Here is a 25996-nt window from a genome sequence, read left to right on the forward strand (position 1 = left end):
GGGGCAAGGAACCTCCTCCCTCCCTAGGCCAGAGATGGTGCATGTGCAAAGGGGCTTGGAAACTACTCCCAATACAGAAGAGCTATAGAAAGAAAACTAGAATATGGTGCCATCAGAGAACCACACAGGACGGTAGAGATCAAGTGCTAAGTTGAGAAAGAACAGATCAGCACGAGGTGGGGCAGGAAAAAAAGGCCCTGGGGATGGGGCGGCAGAATAACTCCTACCCAAAGATGTCCACGCTCTAATCTGCAGAACCTGTGCATATATTAGATTACACAGCAGAGACGAATGAGGGTCACAGATGGAATGAAGGTTGCTTGAGGAAGGAAGATGATCCCAGGCTATCCAGGTGGGCCCAGTGTAATCTCAAGGATCCTCAAAAGGGGAACAAGAAATCAGAACCGAGAACCAGACAGGCGGTCACATGAAGACTCCACCTGCCTTTGCTGGCTCTGAAGAAGGAAAGAGCCACTAGCAAGGAATGGGGCAGCTTCTCAAGACTGAAAAGGGGAAGAAAATTGATTCTCCCTACAGTCTCCAGAAAGGAGCACAGCCCTGCATATCTTGACTTAGCCCAGCGAGACGTCTGTCCTCCAGAACTGTAAGAAAATACATTTGTGGGAAGAGGCTATGTTTATTTGTCACAGCAGCAGTAGGAAACTCATGGATGGATCAGATGGGATTCATGTGAGTGGAGCATGGTTGGCCAGTAGAAGTTTCAGGCAGGGGAACCTGCTGCAGAAAGGGCCTGGAGTCAAGAATTGCATGGTGTGTAGAGTGTGCAGAGAGGAGCTCACTTTCCTGGAGCAAGACCTTGGACTGATGGGACTGACAGAGAGGGAGGCCTGACAGTCTTGAGGCCCAAGGTCAGAAAGGCCCTTGAGCCTCCAGGAGGGAGACCAGCCAGGATGTGCATGGTCCCAGGAGCCACGCAGGGCTTGACCCGGGGGAACACAATGGAGGGAGCCACAGGAAAGCCTGGAAGATGTGTGTGTGGCAGAGACAAGAAGCACTGGCAAGGAGGCAAGGGAAGACAAATGCCACTGCCTTGTGTGCCACGGCTCTGCCCTGCCATGCCCCAGGCATTCCACCTTCTCCTCCTGTCCTTTCTGGACCAACAGCATATGGAAGAGAAGTGTTCAAAAGGTGGAAGAGGAACAACCTGGGTCCAGGTACTGGTGGTCTCACTTTTACTCACGACAGTCTTTGGAGAAGACATTGCCTCCCTGAGTCTCAGAGCTCTCTCTGTAAAATTAGGATCATTCAACAGTATCCTTTCTTACTGTGAGAATCCAGGCTAATGCATTTTAAATCCTGCGCATTGCCTGATCCAAGCTCAAGGAACAAGAGCAATAAACAAGGCAGTCAAAATCCTTCCAACCACAGGGCCAGGTACCTGGATGTTGAGTCTCCCTCGATGCGCGCCCAGGCCATAGCGCTTCACCGTGGAGGCATGGAGCTGGAAGTCTGTGATTTTTAAGGTTTCCAGACCAAGAGGTGGGCAACCTGGAAAGGACAATGCTTGTTAAAAACAACGACAGATGCTGAAAGGGATGAGTTTCTTATTTTCTAAATCTGGCCGCGTGCTTTTCCATTTTCCCCTGAACTCCCACCCACAGGCACACCTGGTCTTTCCAGACACGGTTGATTGAACTGTCAACATTAAGCCAATGTTCTTTCTTGTTGGCATTTGCTTTAGGGGTGTTTTTGCTCTGATATTCCTTCTCTTTTGCTGTCCATGCTACTGTCTGAGGTTGTTCCCAATTAAGGATCCTTCGCCAACATGACTCAGTCAGGAAGCATCATTGGAGCTCTGCAAATTAATCAGAACTTGCTGATTTTGCTTCAGCAACTCTGGCCTTTATATTGTGCATGCTAATGAGCAAAGGAATATAAGTAGAAAAAATTCTATTGTTTTCCATTCTCTGCAAAATTGATAACACGGAGCACAGCTAGTAAACACCATTTGCCCCTGGAATAAAACACCAGTGCCTGATCGTCCCAGCCTAGCCCATTGTCCGTAAGTATGACAGTGCTTACAGCAGCATCCAGAAAGGGTCTCCTGACCTCTGGGCTGCTGTTTGTCCCCACGCCCACCACAGTGAGTGGTGGAGCATTTAGTGAAGGCGGAGGGGTGCACACAGTGAATGTGAAAGGCCGTGCAGCGAGTGGGGGCCACACGATGAACTGGGGGTCCCCGCATTGAGGGGGTTTGTGCAGCAGGCATGCCAACCACCCGAGGCTGACCTCACAGAGAAAAACCTGGCTACCATGCCCCCTTCCCTCCCCAGGGTTTGCCCTCACACCTTCCAGGCCTGAAGGACATGAATCTGACCCACGTGGTGGCAGTTCCTGGGTCCCACATGTTCACTCTCCATCCTGCCTACCAGAAATGGACCTCAAGTGGCTGACCAGCAAGGTTAATCCTCACACTACATACTCAGAAATCCTCACTGCTGGGCCTCCAACAGCCCTGCCTCCTCATAGAACCTTCTCATGCTGTCCCAGCAGCCCCACCCTGCCCCTCTCGTGGTCTGGCACCTCCGCAGCTTGGCCCCTGAGCCCAGGTTATAATCCCACACCTCGTCACTCTCTTAGACAGCTGGGAGCCTGGGCCCGTGCCCTCCACTCTCACCTCAGGACAATGGGCCCCTTCTGTCGGATGCCACTCGCCTCTTGGAGTTCACAGTCCCCAGCGGTCACTGGTATCCACCAGAAGGCCTTGTCAGAATCCAGGGCAAGCTCTGAGAGTCAAGATCACTGACCCATTAGGCTGCCTGTCCCTTCAGAGAGGCTGGACTCCAGGACATCCTGCAGCCTGGCCCCAGGAGCCTAGGCTCTGGCTGAAGCTCTTGGACTCCCTAAGCTGGGGTTGCTGCCCCGCTGTGCCCCATTCTCACCCTCGTCTCCTGCTCACTCCTTGTTCTTCTCCCCATCACCTGGTCTCAGCCTGTCCTGCCTTAGACACAGTCAGCATTCTCAGGAACAACTGGTCTGTCCTGAGAGATCCTGCCCACCGAGAGACCCCACCCACTGAGAGAGAGACCCCACCCACTGACTGTGACACCAAGCTGGCTAGGCAGCAGGTTCTGTCAGGCGATTCCTGGTGGCCTGGGAATAGCCTCTATTTATCTTCACTCTGCCAGCTGTGGTTTCAGGGTTCAAGGGACCTGGGGGGTTTCAGACCCTGATGGGGAACCAGGCACAGGTCCTGTCCCTCCACGTCCTGATGCTTAATACATACCCACAACAGTCCCACATAACCAAGCATCAGAAACACCAAAGGGATCTGCTGCCATCTTATGAACCTATTTCACTGCCGTGTTGAAAGCCTTCCCAACCACCAGCTTCTTCCTTGGTAGCAGAAGACACAGCAGGAGGTAAGTTCCATGGACTTCCTTCAGCAAAGCCACCTTTATTTATATCATTTATACACTCAAAGTGAGAGACGGACAGATGGACAGATAGCCCACCAGATGGACAGGCAGACATATATAGATCATGTACCAGCTCAATAAAGCAACAATAATTGCTATTCAAAACATTTCTTCCAGAAAAAGAGAACAACTCCTATGCATGTGAGTATTTTAATTCAAAAAAGGAAGTACCTGACTAAAATTACAAATCCATCAAAATTGCTTTTCTGTCAATAGACAGAAGCTCTGTCACATCCTCTTGCCAAGATACACAAGGGGTGAAAAGAAAGTGCCCCCAAGTGAGGTGTTTCATGGGTGCATGTCTAACAGCAACTGAAAAGTGCAATGCCTGCCCTCTCATGGGCTGAGTTTCCCGCAGCCAGCAGTGCCGGCAGCTGCCACATCTAACAGCCATTCTTATCCACTCCTGTGATGGTGTCACAGCAAAGCCAGAAACTTCACCCCCTCCACCCACAGCACAGATGATGACTTTGGTGGGGGAGCCCAGATAAACACACACGAACTTGGCCTGCTTGCAAACGTGGTCTTACAGGAACCCAATGCTCTGACACTGGGATTTTTTGTCCTTATTAGAAGATGCTATTTTTAGAGCCATTAATTTTGGTTTGGAAGCCTTCTCCATTGCCCGTGCCACTTACAAAGAAGCTAGAGATTCCACACAGAGAAAACACAATGTCCTTGAAAGGCAAAGACAGAGTTACTGATCCACCTGGTTTAGTGAGGGCCCTTTGGTTTTAAGAAACCTACCACAGCCAACTTAGACAGGAAGGGAAATCCCTAGAGAAATGAGAGGGATGGCAGAAAGTGAGAAGGACAGAGGCGGGACACAGGACACGTGCGGGTGGAAAGGCACAGAGCTCCCGTCATCTAGGCAGCAGAACAGTGGATTCCAATGACACTGTCCACCTCCTATCACACCTCTGAATTTCCACTCAACCTCATGCATGCCTCCAGAGAGGGCCTGACTCACCTGGTCCCTGGGCTGCCCACTGGGATCAGGGTGCTGTTAGCAAAACAAGGGGATGCCAAATTCACAACCGACACAGGGCATGGGACAGGCACCTGCAGATGCTGCCCAGAGCTGATGGTGAACACAGCTCAGGCAGGTTCATCCAGCTTCTGAGTTATCGGTTCTTCCAACCACCTCCTCCTACTGGCCAACCCCAGGAGGAGCAACACCTCCATCTCCGCTTCCTCTCTCCCTTCCTTTCCTGGGATTTTTGCTCCTGACTCCATTCATTCACAGTGGCCCTGGTCACTCTGTGGCCCTTTGGGACTCCTCAGCCTCTTCTCCGTTTCTTCTGTACTGGGCCCCGCAATTTCTCCCTCTCAGCCACTCCTTCACCCCCACACCACACACGGCCCTGGTTTCCATCACAGAATGTTCTGCTCTTTCTCTTCCCTCTCGATCCAGACCTTCCTTCCTTGTTTGGACTTTTCTTTCCACCTCCCCCAGGGCAGTCTTTCCCGGCTACAGCACAGGCTCATCACCTTCAGACTGATTCCCTAAGAGAGCCCCTCCCCTTCCCTTTAACAATCCACCTTCTGAGCCCACACTTCAGCTATGAGGTGTCACAGGCACCGTCTATGCCACTCAGCATCCAATCACATGCACAAAGTTTAAATTCAGGGCTGGGTGCGGTGGCTCACGCCTGTAATCCCAGCACTGTGGAGGCCAAGGCAGGTGGATCACTTGAGGTCAGGATTTCGAGACCAGCCTGGCCGATATGGTGAAACCCCATCTCTACTAAAAATACAAAAATCAGCCAGGTGTGGTGGTACATGCCTGTAATCCCAGCTACTGGGGAGGGTGAGGCAGGAGAATCGCTTAAACCTGGGAGGTGGAGGTTGCAGTGAGCCGAGATTATGCCACTGCACTCCAGCCTGGGCTACAGAGTGAGACACTGTCTCAAAAAAAAAAGTTTAAACTCAGACCACTTGCTTATCTGGAGACCAGCCTGTTGACGTGGCAGGCAGGCCTCAGAAACCTGGTGGCCCCCATCAGGCAGGTGTGAACGCTGCAGCTGGAGTAAGCCACCTGCAATCTGCAGCTGAAGCAAATACCCAATCATCTTCCAAAGTCTGCTGCAAAAGAATCTCCTCAAGCTTGTCACCACTTCTTCCTCGGCACTCTGTCCCCTCATATTCGTGTGGCAGACGCCGCAGTATCAGTCAGGCACACAGCAGTAATGTTAGCTTCACTTGGAAAGTTCTTATTTAATCAATCTTCCATTCTTTATTTTTCCCTTTGATAGCCTCCTCTCCTTCCTTCCATCCCATGTCTGCCTCACTCTGACTTCACCCTGTTTTCCATGAGCATCAGGGCAATTCACAAATGTTACTGCAACCCAGCCTAACACACGGCGCCATGCTCCACAGTAGGCATCCTGCAGGCTCAGATAAAACCACCCACTGAGCCAGCTGGGAGTTACCCACCTTCCCCAAATCCCATTTTAAAACAATTTTTAAGCTAAAAAGAAATTTAAGCATAAAGTAGTCTAAGCACAAACTCACTATCCCACATCTCTTTATGCAAAGATCAACAAGGCAAAAATCCCATGTCAGAATCAAGCATCCCAGGAAAAGTTCCCAAGCCCATCTTAAAGACATATTGAACATCTGACACAGGAATCTCCACATTTAGAAAAAGGCAGGATTTTCCTATGCTAAAGAATGGGAAAGTAAGGGACTAGAAAATAAAAGACAGGAAAATTATCTTTTGCTTTAAAGATTCTAAATTAATTCAAAATACAGAATATTGAAATATTCATGCTTAATACTTCACTCTGAAGAATTTCAGAATATTTCAATCTGATTCATTTTTCTTTTCTTTCTACCTTCTCAGCGTCATCCTAGAGATTTTTTTTTTTTTTTTTTTGAGAAGGAGTTTCACTCTTGTCACCCAGGCTGCAGGGCAATGGTGTGATTTTGCTCACCACAACCTCCGCCTCCCAGGTTCAAGCAATTCTCCTGCCTCAGCCTCCCAAGTAGCTGGGATTATAGGCGCCTGCAACCATGCCCGGCTAATTTTCGTATTTTTAGTAGAGAGGGAGTTTCACCATGCTGGCCAAGCTGGTCTCAAACTCCCGACCTCAGGTGATCCGCCCACCTTGGCCTCCCAAAGTGCTGGGATTACAGGCATGAGCCACAGCGCCCGGCCCATCCTAGAGATTTTTGACAGGTCTACTCAATGTCCAAAATGAATAAAGTAAACCGTTCCTCCCCCTTGGGTTCTCCTGCTAAGGGGAACAATACTACAGTGGGGAGAAAATTATGCAGGATGAGGAAACCACTTGCAAAGCATGCTGAGCCACGCCGGAGAGAGGAGGGCTGGGGAATCTTAAACCTGCAGAATGGTCTGGAGGCCTCAGAGCCACAGAGGCTAGGGCAAAACATTTGAAAACATCTGCAGTTCCCAGGCCTGCAGAGGCCTTGAAAAGTGGATGAGACTTCTGTCAGCTCCACCCTGGGCTGGCAAAGACCAAAGGGACCACAGTGCAAACAAGTCACCAGAAACCAGCAGCTCCCACTCCCTTAGGCCAGCGCCCAAGGCTGCTCTTGGTCCCTGAAGTGACATCATTGTCAGCACTTCAGTCTCTGGGCTGCACCCTGGTCTTTGGACCCCAGCCACCATGGGGAACTGCTGCTAACACCGTAACCCCTAGGCAGTTTCTCTGAGGCAATCAGCAGCCAGACAAGATCCACAGCATAAATGAACCAGCATCCAGGAAACCTCCATGTCTTCAAAACCAGAAATCTCAAAAGAAAGGCAGAGATGGCAGAAAGGAGACAAGTACTGTCTTGCAGCCACAGTCCCGGGCTTGTCTAAGACCTGCCAGGAGATGACCAAGAGTGATCATCAGAGTAGCACAAGACTTTGCAGCAGCAACCTGTGCATTCTAAGGGCTGAAGTAAAAGAAACTGGGATCTGGAAGCCACTACCAGCTAAGTTACAGTCAATAATCACAGTAATTGTCATGGTAATTAAGGGCTTTTTGAGACACAAGAGTATTTGGAAAATGCACCCTACTCCGACCATAACTATCAGCCTTTACTGAAAGAACAGCTGGAATCACGTGCCCAGAAACATCGACACAAAGGCAAGCAGACACGTGACCGGCAGGTGCAGCAAACACTGAGGACTGCATGGCACTTCCCGCAAATAAGCCCAGAGAACTCTGCCAGCCAAAGAACTTCAAAAGCATGGTAAAGTTGGAATGAGAGGTTAGAACTCCATCGACTTTAAATTCTCAAAGAAACATCTGGTTCTGGTCCAAGGACCTGTCAATCACAATACCACTTCCAAGGACTAGGACTTTTCCCCATCCTTCAGAAAACATTACCAAGAAAGACAGGAGTGTTGCATAGGTGACTAAGCAAAACGGAGGAGAAGCAAGGTTTCAAAGCTTAATTTAAATATCTGTAATCAGAGAGTTTAAAAAAATCTTTGTTGGAACTGTAACATATTTGTATTACAATGTCAATTGATGACATAATTACTAGGTTTAAAGAGTGCTTGAAATAAGTAGGAAACTCATTGGCAGCTCTTCATCCCTCAGCAGTGTTCTGCGGGGGTTCCCAGCCAGGCTGCAGGAAAGCGGGCTCCGACAATCAATCGCTCAGTGACTCTTGAGCCAATTTGTTCCAACAGCCTCAAGACGAGCTCCCCGTTTCTCCCCTAAAACAAACAAATTCATCCTTTACCATTAAATCAAGTTTCTGCTGCTTCTAGGAAGAAAAAAGGATCTAATCCTGAGAAGCATGTGGGTGAGGAGAACAGAGAAAAAAGTGTGAAAACACTTCAGGAAAATATTAATTAGAAATCAGAGATGTGTCACAATCTAGAGGAAAGGAGAGTAACAATCATCCACGATGAATCTGCTTTTCTCTTAAAGAGAGTGTGGTTCTCTGAGAACACACCACGCTGAGCAGGGCACCATCTCCCAGCCCCATGCTCTATTCCTCGGGAGGCGAGCATGGGGTCCCCTGCCTCATTCTACCCCACCCCATGCACGCACTGCTTTAGATCTGTCTCTTGCTAGCAGTCTCTGCATTACATATACTTTAAAAAGAGGCATTTGCCCTCTGGCACAGATTCATTAGTCCTCATCATCATCATCATCACCACCATATATTACCATTTATGCACAGCAGCTCTTGAACAAATTGCAAATGTCCACTGCATTTAAGATCATGGAGGACTTTGTGGCCCAGAAATTCCAGGGCACAGTCAGAATATAGCATATAAGTAAGAATTCTGAATCTAGCACTGACCCCAACACCCCACCTTCAGTATCCCAAATCTGGCCAGGAGGTCGGGGGCCATTATGAATCATGTCATGAAAATTATTTTAAAAGTGTAATGATTTGGGGAGCAACAGGGAAAACCTGCAGGTAACTACTGCAAGCCAGACCAGCTACAGACTCCTGTCATTGTATCTGCACATTGACCCCAATAGATGGGCATCGTCGCTCATCATCGCTGAGACTCAGGGATGCCGAACACGGTTAAATAGTCGTTAGGTGTCTGAGCTATAAAATCTCAAGCATAATCTTTACACCACCTCCGTCTGACTTGAAAACTCGAGAGCATAACACAAATGAAGTTGCTTGATGGTGTTCGGGGTCACACCAGGAAGAGCTGGAGCCAAGACAGGCATCCCCCGCTGGCAGAGCAGAGCTCAGAATCCGAGGCCCTGTGGCCTACTGTGTTCGCCTCAAGACATGGTGGGCGCTGCCAGGAACAAGCTCACAGCCCTCCTGAACTTTTGCTTTCATTGTCGCCTATAAACAGAGTAGCTTCGACTTAATGGAATTCTTGCCTTCGCCTTTCTGAACTTGACATTCCCTTTGATCAGTGAAGTGTGAAGGCAGCTTCCCAGCGCACTGAAAATCTGTCTGCAGTAGCTCTCTGCCTTTCTTAGATACCACTGGCTTCCCAGAGGGACAGGGCCTCTCTCTGGGTCTTGGGAAATCTCTGAGCCAATCTCAGCCTTATCTAGTCGTCCTTGGAAAGCTCTTTAACACCCACCACAGGAGAGATGATCCTTCAGACCCTCATCACTGAGCTCCTCCAGAGAGCAGCTCTCACCCCAACTGAGCATCAAAATCTCCCAGGAAACTTAAAGGAAAGGTGCCCTAACCCCTCTCCCAGAAACTGATCAATAGGATAGCAAAGGAACCCACCACTGGTCTGAAGTTCCCAGGTGATTCTTCCGAGACAACCAGTCTCAGAAGAGAGTCCCTGCAAACCTGGCTAGGGTCTTTTACCTGTGAGCCTATACAAGCTCAGAGATTTTCTTTCCCAGACCCCAGTGGATCCAACAGAGGATACTCTCAAAGAATCGGGTTCCAGCCCACGCTGGCTACAGCGGCTGATATCTGGAGTCAGCCCGGAGCCTCAGCCTCAAAGGTTCTGACCACCTACCTCCTTCTTAAATGTCCAGCTCAGGGGCTGTTCCCTCTGAAAAGCCTCCCAAGACTTCCTCACCTGCACTCAACCCTCTCAGCCTACCACTCCTGCCTTTCTCCTGACCTGCTAGGAAAAGTCCACACTTAACGTGGTAGTTTAGTCTGTCTCCCTGAACAGGCTGTGAGCCTCAAGAGCAGCAATGACAAGTTTTCATCCTCGAATTTCCAATGCCCAACCAATGTTCCCAAATGAATGAATTTGCATTATGATCCAGTTTAACTGATAATCCCTATGTCTGCATCATCATGGAAAACTAACACCATTCTTTATACATTGCTTATAAGGCTCAAAAAAAAGGAATTATTGATTCAAAAGAACATTTCTCAACCCTCAAGCACTTGCCTATTATCATCTTCATAAATTTTTCCACATCCATGTACCACCTGCACAATTATTTCCTTAATGTTTTTATTTAAATCAAATTACTTTAATGAAAATATGTTCATGTAAAAGGAAATTTTATCACTAGAAGACAACATGAAAATATCTTCATGACCTTGCGGTGGGCAAAAAACATTCTTAGCCAAAGCAAAAAGTACTGACCTTAACAGAAAATATTGATGATTGGTCTATATTAAATTTAAGAGCATTTATTATTCAAAAGACACTTCTACTAGAGTTAAAAGTGAGCCAAGAAGTGGGATATTCACTATGCATGTATCTGATACAGGACTCATATTCATCGTATTTTCGAGAAAAACAAACAAACAAACAAAAACCCTCCTATAAATCAATAAGAAAAACAACAGGCAAAAGAACTGAGCACATATTCACAAGTGAGGTTATCCTAATGGTAAGCAAGCATTAGTCACTACTCATCAGAAAATACAAATTAAGACCACAATGAGATATCAACATATACCCACCAATATGAAGAAAATAAAGGTTGACAATATCAAATGCTGGTAAGGATGTGAAGCAACTAGAACTTTCATTCACTGCTGGTAGAAGTGTTAACTGGTACAATCAATTTGGAAAAATCTCCAGCAGTACTTAGTCATACACTATGATCCAGCAATTCTTATAGGTATACATGCAACAAAAATGCATTCATATATATACCAAAAGACTTATTCAAGAATAGTCCTAACAGCACCATTTATAATAGCCAAAAAACTGAAAACAATCCAAATGCCCATCAAGAGAATGAATAAATAACCTGCAGTATAGTCATGCACTAGAATACTGTAAATCAATAAAAATAAATGAACCATGCTATATACAACAACATAGACGAATCTCATAAACATCATATTGAGCAAAAGAAGTCAGACACAAAAGAGCATACAATGTATGATCCGATGAATATTAAGTTCAAAACAGGCAAACGTTGTATCTGATGGTGGTTATCTTTGAGGAGAAGCAGGAGTAATGGTTACTGGCTGGCAGTAGGAAGGAGGCCTGAAGTTGAGACCTCAGAACAAAAATATTTAAAAGACAAAAGGCTGCTAGAGACCGGAAACTCTATTGTATTGGAGGTTCTGCATTTTGAGCTAGTCAACATTTACAGATCTGAGAAAGGGCTTAGACTGTCCCTCCTGGAGAAAATCTGGCTGAATCTTGCCTCATTGAAAAATAAATAAAGAACGAACACTAATGTACAGTCTGTGAAGAACAAAAAATTCCACCAAAAGAACGTTAAAGGAGGAATACCATCCAAAACACTCAGAAAAATAATGTGACCTTGAAAGTAACTTGATGTGATAGCTAGGAAAATATTTTACCCAGACACTGTTCATCCTTTGTATAATCCAAGAGTCATGGCTTCTACTTGCCATAAAAAAAAAATTAAATTAAATTAAAATAAAATAAAATAAATAAAAAAAACATGCTGACGAAAAGGATAAACAGAAAAATATTTTAAATAAGGCCAAATAGCAAGAAAACTAAAAATACAAAAGCAGAATTAAAACTCACAAGGAAGATCTATTCTTTATGAATGGGGGTCTTTGCCAACACAGTAAAGAAAAATAAATAAAGGTATAAGAATTGAAAAGGAGAAAACAAAATTGTCATTATTTCATATACATTACGATTTTGTACTTAAATATCAAATAAAATGTGATTAACAAGATTTTAGCAAGATTGCTGAATATAAAAATCAACATTCAAAAATTAACTGTATATCTGTAGTCTACCAATAAAGAGTAGAAAATTGAAATTAAAAGTATCACAGAATAGCAAGTATCAAAGAATAAATCTATTAAAAGATATATAAGACCTCTAGAGATATATTTCTACGAGCAATATTAAAGAAGGTCTAATAAGGGGAGAGATATACCATGTTCATGGATTAGAAGTCAATGTTGTAAATGTGTTCATTCTCCCAAATTGATTCGTAAAATCAATGCAAATCTAAATCAAAATTCCAAGAACTTGACTTGACATCATGTAGAACTTGACTACATGATGTAAATGTGTGCTTGCGTGTTTACAAGTACACACAATGGGCCAAGAATAAACACAACTTTTAAAGAAGAATGGGTCCTCCTCTACCAGATGTCAGATTTGTTATAAACCTACAGTAATTAAGAAAGTGAGATATTTCACTCACTTTCTTGGTAGTGAATGGGTAGAAAAATGAATTAATAATAAAGATTAGTGAGCCTGAAAACAAAGCCAGACATGTATGGATACTTGATATCCAACAGACAGGTGGCACTGCAAAATAGTGCCTTTTCATTTGATACTTAGTACTTGTCTTAGTCTATTCAAATTGCTGTACCAGATTATAAACAACAGAAATTTATTTCTCACATTTCTTTTTTTTGAGACAGAATCTCACTCTGTAGCCCAAGCTGGAGTGCAGTGGCACCACCTTGGCTCACTGCAACCTCCACCTCCAGGGCTCAAGTGATTCTCACTCCTCAGCCTCCCAAGTAGCTGGGACTACAGGCATGCATCACCACGCCAGGGTAATTTTTTGTATTTTAGTAGAGACGGGGTTTCACCACATTGCCCAGGGTGATCTCAAACTCCTGAGCTCAGGTGATCTGCCTGCCTCAGCCTCCCAAAGTGCTGGGATTACAGGAGTGAGCCACCACACCCAGCCTATTTCTCACATTTCTAAAAGCTGAGAAGTCTAAGATCAAGGCACCAACAGATTCAGTGTCTGATGAGGGCCTGGTTCATATACAGTGGCTATCCTCTCCCTGTGTCCTAACATGGAGGAAAGGCCAAGGGAGCTCTTGGGGGTCTCTTTTATAAGTTCACTAATCCCATTCATGAGAATTCCACCCTCATGATCTAATCACCGCCCCCCCCACCACCACAGACACACACAAAGGCCCTACCCCCAAATACCATCACCTTGTGGGTTAGCATTTCAACAAACACATTCTGTGGGGATGTGATCAGTTTATAGCATGTGTTTACTGCTTTCATAGTCAAATGTTTAATAAGCCGGGAAAGAAGTCTACTTTCACCACAAGACCAAATTCCACCACAAGTGGTTTAAGTGCCAATTTTTTTTTTGTAAAGTTTTAGGGCATAACATGGTAAATTTGGTTTTCTCTTAAATCCATCCAAGAGTCAGTAATACAGAATAAAGAGGGTTTTATCACAGAAGCTTTGAGAAGATGGAAACAAGATAGATTGCAGTATGCCAAGAACAAATTCCCCAAGAGCAACAGAAGCACATGTGCTCGCCCTCGTCATGGGGACTCTGAGGAGGTAAAGCCCTAGGATGTCTTCCCTGTAAGTGGACCAGCATGTACTTGGTCAATAAGAACCACAGTTGGGGTCAAGTGGCTGATACAAATGAATGAAATTTCACGCCACCTATGGGTGCTACCGAGCACATCAGAACATCAGAGTTCTGTCCCCTAAACCCTTGTCTGGGAAGTATTTCTAGGCTGACAAGTCCACTGTGCCTATGGTTTCAGACCAAGGTTTCTGAAGCCTATAGCTGCAGACTGGCCACACTGCTCATGTGGTGTTCATAAACACACTCAGTTTACAGACATGTCTACTGTAGGCTACAGCCAGCCCCTAATCAAACCCAGTGAAGGCCCTGCCACAAACCCATTATTGGAAAAACAAAATAAAACTCTCCACATTGTAAAGGAATGCTATAAAATCCTTCAAAGGCACATGTTTCATTTTAGAGACTAAAGAATAACCTTTTAGGCATGTTTGAGATGGTGCAGAAAGTGGAAAATAGCAAGGAGTAGGGGCACCTTTGGTTTCCCAGTGCCCACATTTCTTGGGCTTCCTAACCACCGTCTGTCAAGAGGGGTGTGACTCTGTCCCAATTCTGGCCCCTCACCTCCCCTGCCACTCCCATAGGAGTCTGAAATACAGGCATGGCAGTTTATCATGTCTACTATGTCGGTAAAATCTTCCAGAATCAGGGGTCTGGGAATAGCTGTGCCAGATGCCAAGAAGGAAGACCCAACTTAGCCCCAGGGAACTGTCTGGTTATGCAATGAAGAGAAGAGGCTCATAACAAGGGCTTGGATGAAAAACCAAACTGTCTGTGATGCAATGAAAAACCCTCAAGCTTAAAACACACACAAATATACATTAAGTTGGCCAATCCCCAAGTATGGTGCCTTGACAACTTCTTCCAGTCAAGGCATGAGGGAGATACATCAAGCAAGCTCACATTCACCAACATGTTTCAGGGAAACCATCCTACTTCCATCCTGGTAGGAGATCATGTTTCTTTCTTTCTTCTTTTTTTTTGGGTGGGACAGAGTCTCGCTCTATCACCCAGGCTGGAGTGCAATGGCGTGATCTTGGCTCACTGCAACCTCCGCCTCCTGGGTTCAAGCAATTCTCCTGTCTCAGCCTCCCGAGCAGCTGGGATTACAAGTGTGTGCTGCCATGCCTGGCTAATTTTTGTATTTTTAGTAGAGACAAGGTTTCACCATGTTGGCCAGGCTGGTCTTGAACTCCTGACCTCAGATGATCCACCCGCCTCGGCCTCCCAAAGTACTAGGATTACACGTTTGAGCTACCGCACCCGGCTGATCATGTTTCTTTCCTACAGATCTTGCTGTAAGAACTGAAATCAAAGACCACTTCCTTGAAAGTGCCAGCTGCTGTTCTGGGTCATAGAGAACCCATTTGAGCATATGTAGAGCACCTGTTCTGTTCACCATGATGCTGGCTCTACCACAATGTGGGTACTCAGTGAACAGGTTCACCATTGTCAAGTGCTGCTACCAACATTGGGTCTATCCAGAGATGAATCAGACAAGGCCCCTGCTGTTAAGCATTCACAGGCTTTCAGAACCAAAGAACCGTGCAAAGGAATCGCTGTGATATGAAAAAGGAGGGAACCAGGACCATGAGAAAGAAGCACAGGAAACTAAAGAGAGGTGATCAGAGGAGGCTTCCCGGAAGTGGGATTTGCAGAGCACTGAACTTCTAAGGCAGAGGTTGACAAACTACAGCCCATGTAAAGGTCAAATACAGCCCACCGCCTGTTTTTGTATGATCTGTGAAATAAGAATAAATTTTAAATATTTTAAGGGTTACATTTTAAATGGTTATATAAGCACTTATATAATATCCTGGATTTTGGCTCTTAGCTACTAAAACATAAAATATTTACAATCTGATCCCTTAAAGAAGTTTGCCAGCCCCTGTTCTAAGGCACACAAAAGACCCCAAGATGGTAAATTAAAGTCATAGCTAATGTTTGCTGAGAGCTTACCGTGTGCTGTGTGCTACACTGTGCAGACATTATTTAATCTTCACAATATGCCTATAAGGTTAATATTATTCCCACTTCACAGAGGAGGAAACTGAGTCATAGAGAAGTTAGTAACTTGTCCAGAGTCTGGCAGCCAGAAGTTAGTAACTTATCCAGAGTCTCGAGTGTAAGTCTGATCCCAAAGCTGTCCTCTCAATCACCAACTTTGATGCTTGTCCAATTCCCTATAGAGAGAACATGTGAGCAGAGGCTTAAAGCTTAGGACACATGTAAAAAACAAGCCCTCATCTGGCTGCAAACAAAGGGAAGCAGAGGCCAGAAAATGGGTAAAATCATGGTGGGAATTGCCAAGTAGAGAATAATCCTGCAATTAATGCACGGTAAATAACATGGCATAAGGTAATTTCATTGCAACAAAAGCTGTTTACAGTAGCAAAAAATTGGAAACAACATAAATGTCTATTATTAGGTGGTTATATTATGGAATGTCATGTAACCTTTGAAAAAACAAGGTCATGCTTTATCTTCATTGTATTGGTCAGCTACTGCTGTATAACAAGAACCCCTAACTCTTAATGGCACACAATTAGCATTTACTTTCAGGTGTCTGTAGATCAGCTGAGCTCAGCTGGGTAGCTCTGGGTTGCTGGTTGGGCCCACATCTGTTCCACTTATTGCTCAGCCTCCTAGGACCAGTGGTCTAGTTATGCACACTCTTCTTGTGGAGATGCAAGAGGCCCAAGAGACAAATGGAAACAAACAAAGCTTGGGTTCAGAACTGACACATGATCCCTTCACCTTCATCTATTGGCCTAAACAAGGCTCACGGACCAGCCCAAAGCCAAGGGACTTCCAGCTTTGGCAAAGGGAACTAAAGAGTTACACAGCAAAGGGTGTGGACATGAGAAGAGGTGAAGAATTAGTTAGAAAGATGACTCAACCAACTTCTTAAACTATTACAAAACAACATCTAAAATGTAGTTTGATACTTGCCACAGCTGACACTACTCCTTAATCACAGTGACAGCCATGTACATGTTCTCTTCCTCAAAAGCTAAAGTTCCATAAGGCTCTGAGATGAGCCTTTTAACCCCATCCACTCTCATAACTCAATGTAGTTAACATCGCCTGTACTGCCCACCACCTTGCAAATGAAGTGGCTGACATCTGCTCCGCCTGCCACCTTGAACATAATGTAGTTGTCACGTATACCAGCCCAACATTCTGCCACACTGCCTTCAAAGCCCCCCAGTGCAACCTGAGTAGATCCTGAGAGGAGGATGGACTCAGGGTTCTGAGAATGCCCAGTTCTGCATTTGAGGCCACACCTTGCTTGCTCAGGTGCCTGACTCTAATCCTGTGTTCCTAACCACCACGCCACCCTGCCACATGTGCCCTGCCTCCATGGCCACCATCTGTCGGTTGCATGTCAGAGATCTCCTCAGCTGCTTTTCCCCTCAAAGGTTATCCTCGACCCCTTTTTTTTTTTTTTTTTTTTTTTTTTTTTTTTTTAAGTAAAAGAAGTTTCACAGGCTAAAATCACATATAGGGCATTCAACAAACCAGAGCCGTGATGGCTGCCTATGAGACCAGTGATCCCAACCTGACAGAGCTTTGAAGCCAAAGCCAGGGGAGCAATCCTGGGTGGGCCAGTAGGGAGGGGTGTACCCATGGCAGAAAAGGAGGCAAATTCAGACGTGTGTGTGCGTGTGTGTCTGTGTGTGTGTGTGTTTGTGTGTAATTGAGTCTTCAAAAATCTTTCTGAAAATGTCTCCTCAAAAGTTTAAGAACTTCCAATTCTGAAAATAAAGAACAAGATAATTCAAACCAACCCTTCTGCTGAAGCTACTCAAAAAAATCTGGGCAAAATATGTTTAAAAGCACTTAAAAATTAACAAGGCAGTGAAGAAATACGTTTATTTCTTCACAAGGCAGTGAAGAAGTACCAGGATCCCAATCTGATGGCAGCAAGACCCAGGGAGGCAAGACCAACTCTCAAAGCCACGGCAGCCCTGTGGCATTTGTAATCCTGAAGAAACAGCTAGTGTTTTATCAGCCTGCTTGGGCACAAAATGCCAATGTCCAAGGTCCCCTCAAGGTGAGGAGTCCTATTACCCCCCATTTAGAGAAGACCCCAAAGCACCACACTGTCAGGGTCAAGCAGCAGAAACACAGCCACAGCGTGCACTGTGCAGAACACGCTCTCCCGGTCCAATGAGTCCTCTCAATGGGCAATGGGTGGAGTGCACGCCTGCCCACTTTAAGAAGGAATATACTTTACATTTGGTGAGTGACCACAGAAGGTCACTGCTGTTGACATCTGTTTTCACTTAAGGATGCACTATTAGTCATCTCTATGATTTCTTTGATGGCGAGTTCTTGGTCAGAAACACTGCCCCAAATCATTACATTGTGCTTAAGGAAGCACGCACTTCCATCTGTGACAATCAACTCTGTAACATTGTTTACGGACTCACATGGCAGCTAAAGTCCTGCCTCTGTAAATGCAAAGTTGTGAAATGCATCATTTATTTTAAGCTAACCAAAAAGTCTAGAATCAGAAAATCTTGGGTTCAAATCCCTGTTTTACCACGTAGAAGCTGCATAACACTTGGTAAATTATGCACTTTCCCATGTCTCATTTTTCTCATCTGTAAAATATGGATAATAATGATAACAATAATACCCATAGTCAGACGGGAACTAGAGGATGTCAAATACTCAGCCAAGTGCCTGGCTACTACATAAGCGCTTAATAAATGGCTGTTATTACTAATACTAATTTTAGCAGAAATGTGATCCTGGTTACCACAGTTTAGAATAAAAATGATACAATAATAATAATGGTAGGAGTTAATAGTGATAGCTGTAGCTCATGGGCCAGAGATTGTTCATGAGTCTCAAAATAATACCTTTGAACATTCCAAGGTGAGTAATTAAAGGTGCACTATGTTCATGACTGTGAGATGTCGGCCTAGCACTGCATATTTTGCAAGTAGATTTGACCTCTGACCCCAGAGGCTCCTGGGTCAGGTTGGGAGTTAAGAAATGCACACTCAAAGCCATGGGCAGCTAAGAGGTCTCACAAGAAAGGAAATGATGTTGTCTTTGAGAAGAGAGAGGTGGGGAAAGCAACCAAGAGCTCCAGGAAATTCAAAACTGACTGCAGTTGAATCAGAAAATCTGGCTGTGAGTTGTGAGGCAGTGCACAAGTGTGAGTGTGGTGCAGAAGCTGCCGTGAATGTTCTCGCCCCCGCACCATGGATCGGAATAGACAGCAGGCCCCAGGCAGCCCCACACTCAGGAATTTGTAGTCAGGCTGCTGCACCAGGGGCCTGTAGCCTCTCACCCTCCCTGAACAGGGCCTACGACTGGTGTAGGGGCTCTCAAAGAGCCTCACTTACTCTCTCTGAAATCTTCATGGGCCACACGGATATTGTGATCATCGTTGGCAGCCTTCTCAGAGCTCTTGGTTCTCATAACTTTTTTGTTGCTGTGTTTACCTAAAGGGGGGAGAGAGAGATGCCTTTACTTTCACATATGTCAGAGCTGGTTCAGGACGCTAAGAGTTCAACTGTCTTCTCCTGCACAGCAGCCATCTCCCCTTCTGCTCTCCTGTCCCTAAAGATGGTGTCTTGGACTTTAAGGAGTCTCTAGTAAAAGGAAAGGAAATGTGTTATTAGCAACACCCAGAAGAACAAACACGCCTAATAAAAACAATATACACCTGCACGTTGTTACTATTATAAGACTGAAGATCACGCCTGTAATCCCAGCACTTTGGGAGGCCGAGGCGGGTGGATCACAAGGTCAGGAGATCAAGACCATCCTGGCTAACATGGTGAAATGCTGTCTCTACTAAAAATACAAAAAATTAGCCAGGCATGGTGGCGGGCACCTGTAGTCCCAGCTACTTGGGAGGCTGAGGCAGAAGAATTGCGTGAACCCAGGAGGCAGAGCTTGCAGTGAGCCAAGATTGCGCCACTGCACTCCAGCCTGGGTGACAGAGCGAGATTCCATCACAAAAAAAAAAAAAAGACTGAAGAATACTTTTGGGTAGTACATTTGACCCTCACTGAGGCCCAGAGACATCATTTGTAGTTTCTGGAACTGGAAGTGGAGCCTCAGACTTGTGACCCCAGAGCTAGCATTTTCCACCCTGCTGGGCTTCTCCAACCTAACTCTCTCCCAGGCCCTGGCTTGGTACCTGTGGGTAAGGATGCTGCCCCCATTTGGGGAGCCTCCTTGCCATAGTCTGAGACACTTGCCTGCCATGCTCCTGCTGGCCCCTTGGCTCCTTTTCACACCGCACTCCCTCTCCCTGCTCCAGCAACACTGGCCTCCTTTTAGCCTTCAGTTCATGCTTCTTCCTCACCAGAAATTTGTACTATGTTGTTTCTCCTCCTGGAGCGCCCTTCCCTTCCTATCCCTTCACTCTCAAGCTAATTAGCTCCTACTGATCCTGAAAATCTCAGCTCTGGCATTGCCTCCTTAAACTTTCCCGACCTCCCCACCAGAACTTTGTACTATGTTGTTCCTTCTCCTGGAGTGTCCTTCCCTTCACTCTCAAGCTAATTAGCTTCTACTGATCCTGAAAATCTCAGCTTTGGCATTGCTTCCTTAAACTTTCCCGACCTCCCCACCAAATCAAATCCACTTTGATGGAAGTTGATAGCACCTGTTTTGGGTCAGGTTGCCTCTAGGTAGAGCCTGATGCAGGGGTTTGGATGCACAAGTTGTATTGAGGGAGAGGGGGAGGAAGGCAAGCAGGATGGGTGAGGAAAGGAGCTAAGCAAGGCTGTGGTCTCAGCCAGAGTCAGGCTCAGCCCATCCCACAGGAGCTCTGGAGCAGCAACTGCACACAGGGTTGTCCTGACTTGGGACAAGGAGCTGTCATTTCTACTGCAGTTCGCTTCTGGCTACAGCCTGATAGTGGGAGATGTAGCCTTCCAAGGGCTCTTCTGCAGAGGTGGAAGCAGGTGTGAGCTGCCTGAAGAAGAGACTCCTGGTATCTGGGGGCTGGGTGTCCCTGTGGGGAAAGAAGACCTGGGTGGGACACTGGCAGCCACACCGCAGGTCTCTACCCATCTTGGGTAGCAGCATCTCAGTGGCAATGGGACGTGTCTGTTGATGAGACAGGGATGATGTCTGGCTTTGCTCACTGCTCTGTCTCCAGAGTCTGGGACTTAGGAGGCTGTGATGAATGAATGCATGAATGAACAAATGAACCAGTCGGTGAGTGACAAACAAAAACAAGAGGCAGGGCAGGTCTGTGGAGAAAGAAACTTAGCTTGAACTTTAAAAGCCAGTTGAAATACCAAAATCAGCTGGTGGATTCTGCCAATAATGAAATCATTTCCGACTATGTTACAGCCACCCACTAAAAGGACACTTATTAAGAAAATCTTAAATCTTCAAGAAATTCAAGGGGTACATTGGGCCAAGCCGAAGGAAACCCCCTTTTTGTTATATTTTTGGGTGGTACCTGCTGGAAATATCTTTCATTTCCATGTAAGCAGAAAAGAAAGTAAAAAAATTAAGTGCCCCCATTAGTGTCTAGAAGCCAATTAACTGAAACTCCTGTAAAGGCCAGAGGAGGAAGGCAAGTCAGAGACCTGAACCCACACCTCTGCCCGACACTGCTTTGGCCTGTGTCCTGCTTCTGTGGGCGGGAACATCCCGGCTGGTGGGAAAACCGTGGAAGAAGGCCACCTCCCTAAGAGCCTGACCAGGGCTCTGTAAAGGCCTTAGTGGCTCCACAAAATCAGGAGCATAACTTTTGATAAGGCTGAGTTGGATTTTGCAGAAACATAAGATGTTTTAAGAAAAGGAAAGAAAAAAGTTTCACAAAATATGTGAGAAAAAAAGCCAAAGTTCTGGAAAATAATGCCCCGTTCCAGCCTTCCCCAGAAGATGGTGTTCACAACAGCCTTCCTTCAGCCAGGGCCGCCTCCCTGGGGCCTCCATGGAACAGGCAGTGAGAGAGGGAGCCAGGCAGCCCCCCAGCACTATGGCCTGGGCAGCTCCCAATACTATGGCCTGGACGGCTTCCCATGACATGGCCTAGGCAACCCCCCCGCCGCCCACCATAACACCATGGCCTAGAAAGCCCCCAACACCACAGCCTGGGCAGCCCTCACACCCTAGTCCAGCCAGCCCTCACACTACAACACCATAGCCCAGCCAGCCCCCACACTACAACGCCATAGCCCAGCCAGCCCCCACACTACAACGCCATAGCCCAGCCAGCACCCACACTACAACACCATAGCCCAGCCAGCCCCCACACCATAGCCCAGCCAGCCCCCACACCATAGCCCAGCCAGCCCCCACACTACAATACCATAGCCCAGCAAGCCCCCACACTACAGCACCATAGCCCAGCCAGCCCCCACACCATAGCCCAGCCAGCCCCCACACTACAACACCATAGCCCAGCCAGCCCCCACACTACAGCACCATAGCCCAGCCAGCCCCCACACCATAGCCCAGCCAGCCCCCACACTACAACACCATAGCCCAGCCAGCCCCCACACTACAGCACCATAGCCCAGCCAGCCCCCACACTACAGCACCATAGCCCAGCCAGCCCCCACACTACAACACCATGGCCCGGGCAGCTCCCAACACCATGGCCTGTACAGCTTCTAATACCATGGTTTAGGCACCCCCCACCAACCCCGCAACCATAATACCATGGCCTGGGCAGCCCCCACACCACAGCCTGGACAGCCTGCAATACCATGGCTTGGGCAGACTCCACACCATGGCCCTGCCAGCCCCCACATCACAACACCATGGTCCGGGCACACCAGGCCCAGGCAGATTTAGGCCTGTGAGGAAATGACCCCTCTCAGCTCTGGGACTCCAGTGAAAGTCTGGATGTCAGGTGAAGGTCCTACTACACTGAGAGTGTGACTCCCCTGGCAGAGGGACAGACGGTGGGATCAACATGTGGAGAACAGACTCCCTGAAGGGAGTGGCAGATGGGGCTGAGACAGCAGGCAGGGGCCCAGCGCCTTCGCTGGGGAGGAGGCAGCTGGTGGTTGGAAGTGCAGGCCTAAGGGCCTGGCTCCAGTCTGGGGTGCTGCCATGTCTGCCCCTGTACCCCCAGGTATGTCCTGGGATGACCTCGTCACCTCTCTACACTTCAGTTCCCTCATCAGTGAAAGGAGAAGGCAACAATACCTGCCATGGTGGAAGTTACTGGCAGGAAACAAAAATGCTGCCTGATGTGCTTAGGGTGGCCCTGGCCTGCAGCCTCACTTAGCAAGACCTCTATCTTCTCACCCATCACAAAGAGCTGTTCCAGTTGCTAGAGGAATAACAGCTATTATGCATAGCATGGGTCAAAATTGACAAGGCATTTTCACATAGATTCTAACAGGGTCTCTGCACACCATTTTATAGATGGGGACACAGATGCTCAGAGCGGAGAAGAGAGCTGCCCAAGGTCATGGACAGAGCAAGGAGGGGACAGAGCTGGAGAATGATTCCAAATCCGAGCCCTTCATGGACAGCACACAGGCCCCTCCTTCATAGCCCCTTCCTCTCTCCTAACAAGAAAGGCAGCATATGGTCCATGCAGATGAAAGAAGAAAGCAAAACGGAAACAGTGTGCAGAGAAGGGGCCAGCATCTCCATCTGGGCCGCGTGACAAAACCAAATCCCTTAAAAGTAGCAAACTGAATTGCCAATGTGGGCCACATGTTCTATTCTGGTCTACAGTGATAAATATAATTCTTGGTTAATAGAGAACTATTTTTCCCCTCACTATACAAAGGGCTTACAGTAGCAACCCCCAGAAGCCAGAAAAAAAAAAAAATGCTTTGCTGCAATTTTGCATTTTCCCCAGGAAATTCCAGTCCAACAGGCTCTACATTCCTGTAGTGAAGGACCCAGCCCAGGGCTCTGAGGTCCTTGCCTGCTTCTGCTTAAGGAACCCACATTAGGAGAAAAAAAAATGACCAAAGGGGTTCTCTGGGGCTCCCCAGAATTGCAGCATTAAGGCTAAATCACCACAAACACACCAGATCTGCTGGGAGGATCTGCTGGGAACCCTCACACAGGGAGAGCCAGGAGAACTTCACAGGTGAACACGAAAATCTAAACAAAAGCAGTGAGAAACGCCTGCTCTGTGTGATGTTGGCAGGGAAAGGGCCACGACACAGGGAGTAACCGCCTGCACCCTTATCCAATTCTGAGGACAGGAATCTCCCAGAGGAAATAAGAATCCAGGGGTTCAGTGGGTCCTGAAGGACGAGTTGAGCAGTGGACTGATGTGCTGGCTTCCATCCATCTCAATGACCTTGATGGGAGCCCAAGGGGAGGCTGTGGGCTGGACATGGAGGTACTCATGAAATTGTCTAAGAACTTCTTACCAAAACTAGACCAAAATCAATCAATCAAACAATCCATCAAAATCTGTCTCTCTCTCTCTCCATTGTGTCTTCTCTGGGATAGCTGCCTGGTCAGTCCCACCCTCCTCTGGGCCAGCCTTTCATGTAGAAGACCTGACCTCAGATCTGGGCATAAGGAAGGGTGGGCATGGCTGGGTCAGCAGTGCCCTGTGGCCCCCACTCTCACCCTCTGTGCAGCCAGCAGCTGCCTTTCCGACTTGCAACCAAATAGAGTCCTTTGCCTTTAAAGAGACACCCCGGTAACAGCAGCAGGTGGGTGTGTGCAGACACTGTGCAGGGAGCTGCTGGTACCTGCCAGTCTCATTTTAGATTCCACCTGGAAACAGAGCCTGAGACAAGAAGGCCTTGGGCACAGTGCTGTATGTGGGAGGAGATTTCAAGTAGCACAGGTGAAAAGTTGAAGGGGAAACACCAATAACTCAGGCTGTGTTGTCTGGCAGGACTCAACGGGGACTCAACCTGGCTAGGGACTCAGGGTGGGGTTGGGAGGGGAGATGCCTCCGAGCTGCCCCTCCAGAGGCTGGGAGGCTGGGAGGCTAGAAGGCTGGGCATTGACCCATCCAATCACACACCTCCTCCAAAAGCTTGGGTTATTGTTTCTATGCCACAGTGAGGAACTGATGCTTGGAGAAGTCACAAATGCCCATGAGTGGCAGAACCAGACTTTGACCTCAGCTCTCTCTTAATCCAGAAAAAACTCACCATGGAGCACCTACCTGTGCCTAGCATGAACCAGGTATTCCATACAAATCTGTGACATCGGGGCTTAAATTAACATTTGAAGGTGTTTTGTGCCATGGTAACCATCCTATGATGCCCAACGAGTAGCGAGCTGGCTGCCAGCCAGATGTGGATACCAGCCCTTCCAGTGGCCATCCAAAGAAACCCTAATTTCCTGGGTTTTGTGACCCCAGAGTGGCAGCTGCAGTGGCTGGGGCCTGAGAGGGCCACAGAGGGCAGAGCCATTGCTGGAGATGCCAAGCCTGAGAGCTCAGGCTCCCTGGACCCTCAGGGACTTCCAGAGAAAACCCCCACCTCGAAAGTCAAGGCTCCAGGGCCAGGCTGCCATTGTCCCCACGCTAAAGGTGCCATGAGCTCTGGCAGCCATGGACACTTGGGGCATACAGAAAACACAGTGGCTATTTTTAAGAACCACAGCATGCAGGCCAGCTTTCGCAAACGTGGGAGTGTCCTCCTTTATTATCCATGCGCGAGCCCTGGTTTCTGGAACCTTGGGCACGGGCAAGAGGAAATTTGCCAGCATTAATAGTTGACTTTGGAAAGCATTTTGGAAATGGAGGTGGTGTCTTAGAAAGCTGCTTGCTAATGTACAGGAAATGACGTCCTCTCCCTTGGAATTTTGTAGGGAGTTTACCTGGACAAAACACTTTGGATTTAACTCTTAAAGTGAGCATATAATTTGACATGAAGGATTGCTTGTTAATTGTTTAGGTAGGCTAATAGTGTTGTGATTGCTTTTTAAAGTACTTATTGAAATATTTACAAACACAGCTTCCTAATCCTTACACTCCCATTTTGCCCAGGAGAAGACATTTCCGTCCAAAAGCCAAATGCAGCAAAACACCCTGAAAAGAGAAGGAAAGCTTAAATGTGAAGCCCTTTTCACCAACTGGCTTACAGCACACACAACAGAAAAGGCTTTGTTTACAACCAAATATGCTCAAAGAACAACTCTTTGGTTATTTCCCCCTGCAACTGGGGCCCAGCACAGTACAAAATGCAACTCAATGATTCTGAGCACAGACACACAAACAAACGTGGCTCGCTGCCCCCTCTGCAAATTCCATGGGCTCAAGACCATGGCGGTGATGTGGGTTTGTCCACATTCAAACAGTGGCGCATTCTCACCAGCACATGAAGAAAGCTATGAACAAATGACCAAGCAGAAACTCAAATTTAAAGACTACATATCCAAGCCTACTTCTAACCCAATGTGCAATGAAGAGAGAAATAAATAAAATCTTCAAATCCCTCATTCAAA

The 25996-nt window shown here is 47.0% G+C and overlaps 1 protein-coding gene and 1 long non-coding RNA gene across 4 annotated transcripts in view; one reads left to right on the forward strand and one right to left on the reverse strand.

Moving 5' to 3' along the window:
* The window catches only part of CPXM2 (carboxypeptidase X, M14 family member 2), a 148169-nt gene that overhangs the window by 117123 nt on the left and 5050 nt on the right, over nucleotides 1-25996 (reverse strand). For 2 of the 3 annotated variants that reach the window (XM_054435773.2, XM_054435776.2), the window contains exons 2-3: nucleotides 18979-19077; nucleotides 1400-1509 (exon numbers count right to left, since the gene is read on the reverse strand). In XM_054435773.2, the coding sequence (XP_054291748.1) occupies nucleotides 1400-1509; nucleotides 18979-19077 (209 nt within the window). The remainder of the gene's footprint in view (nucleotides 1-1399; nucleotides 1510-18978; nucleotides 19078-25996) is intronic. The other variant, XM_054435774.2, reaches the window with a different exon arrangement.
* LOC134740189 (uncharacterized) lies at nucleotides 3098-25996 on the forward strand. Its single transcript, XR_010127485.1, has 2 exons — nucleotides 3098-3383; nucleotides 25539-25996. It is a non-coding gene; the product is annotated as an uncharacterized LOC134740189 (long non-coding RNA).

Source organism: Pongo pygmaeus, chromosome 8 (assembly GCF_028885625.2).
Source record: "Pongo pygmaeus isolate AG05252 chromosome 8, NHGRI_mPonPyg2-v2.0_pri, whole genome shotgun sequence".
Lineage (NCBI taxonomy): Eukaryota > Metazoa > Chordata > Mammalia > Primates > Hominidae > Pongo > Pongo pygmaeus.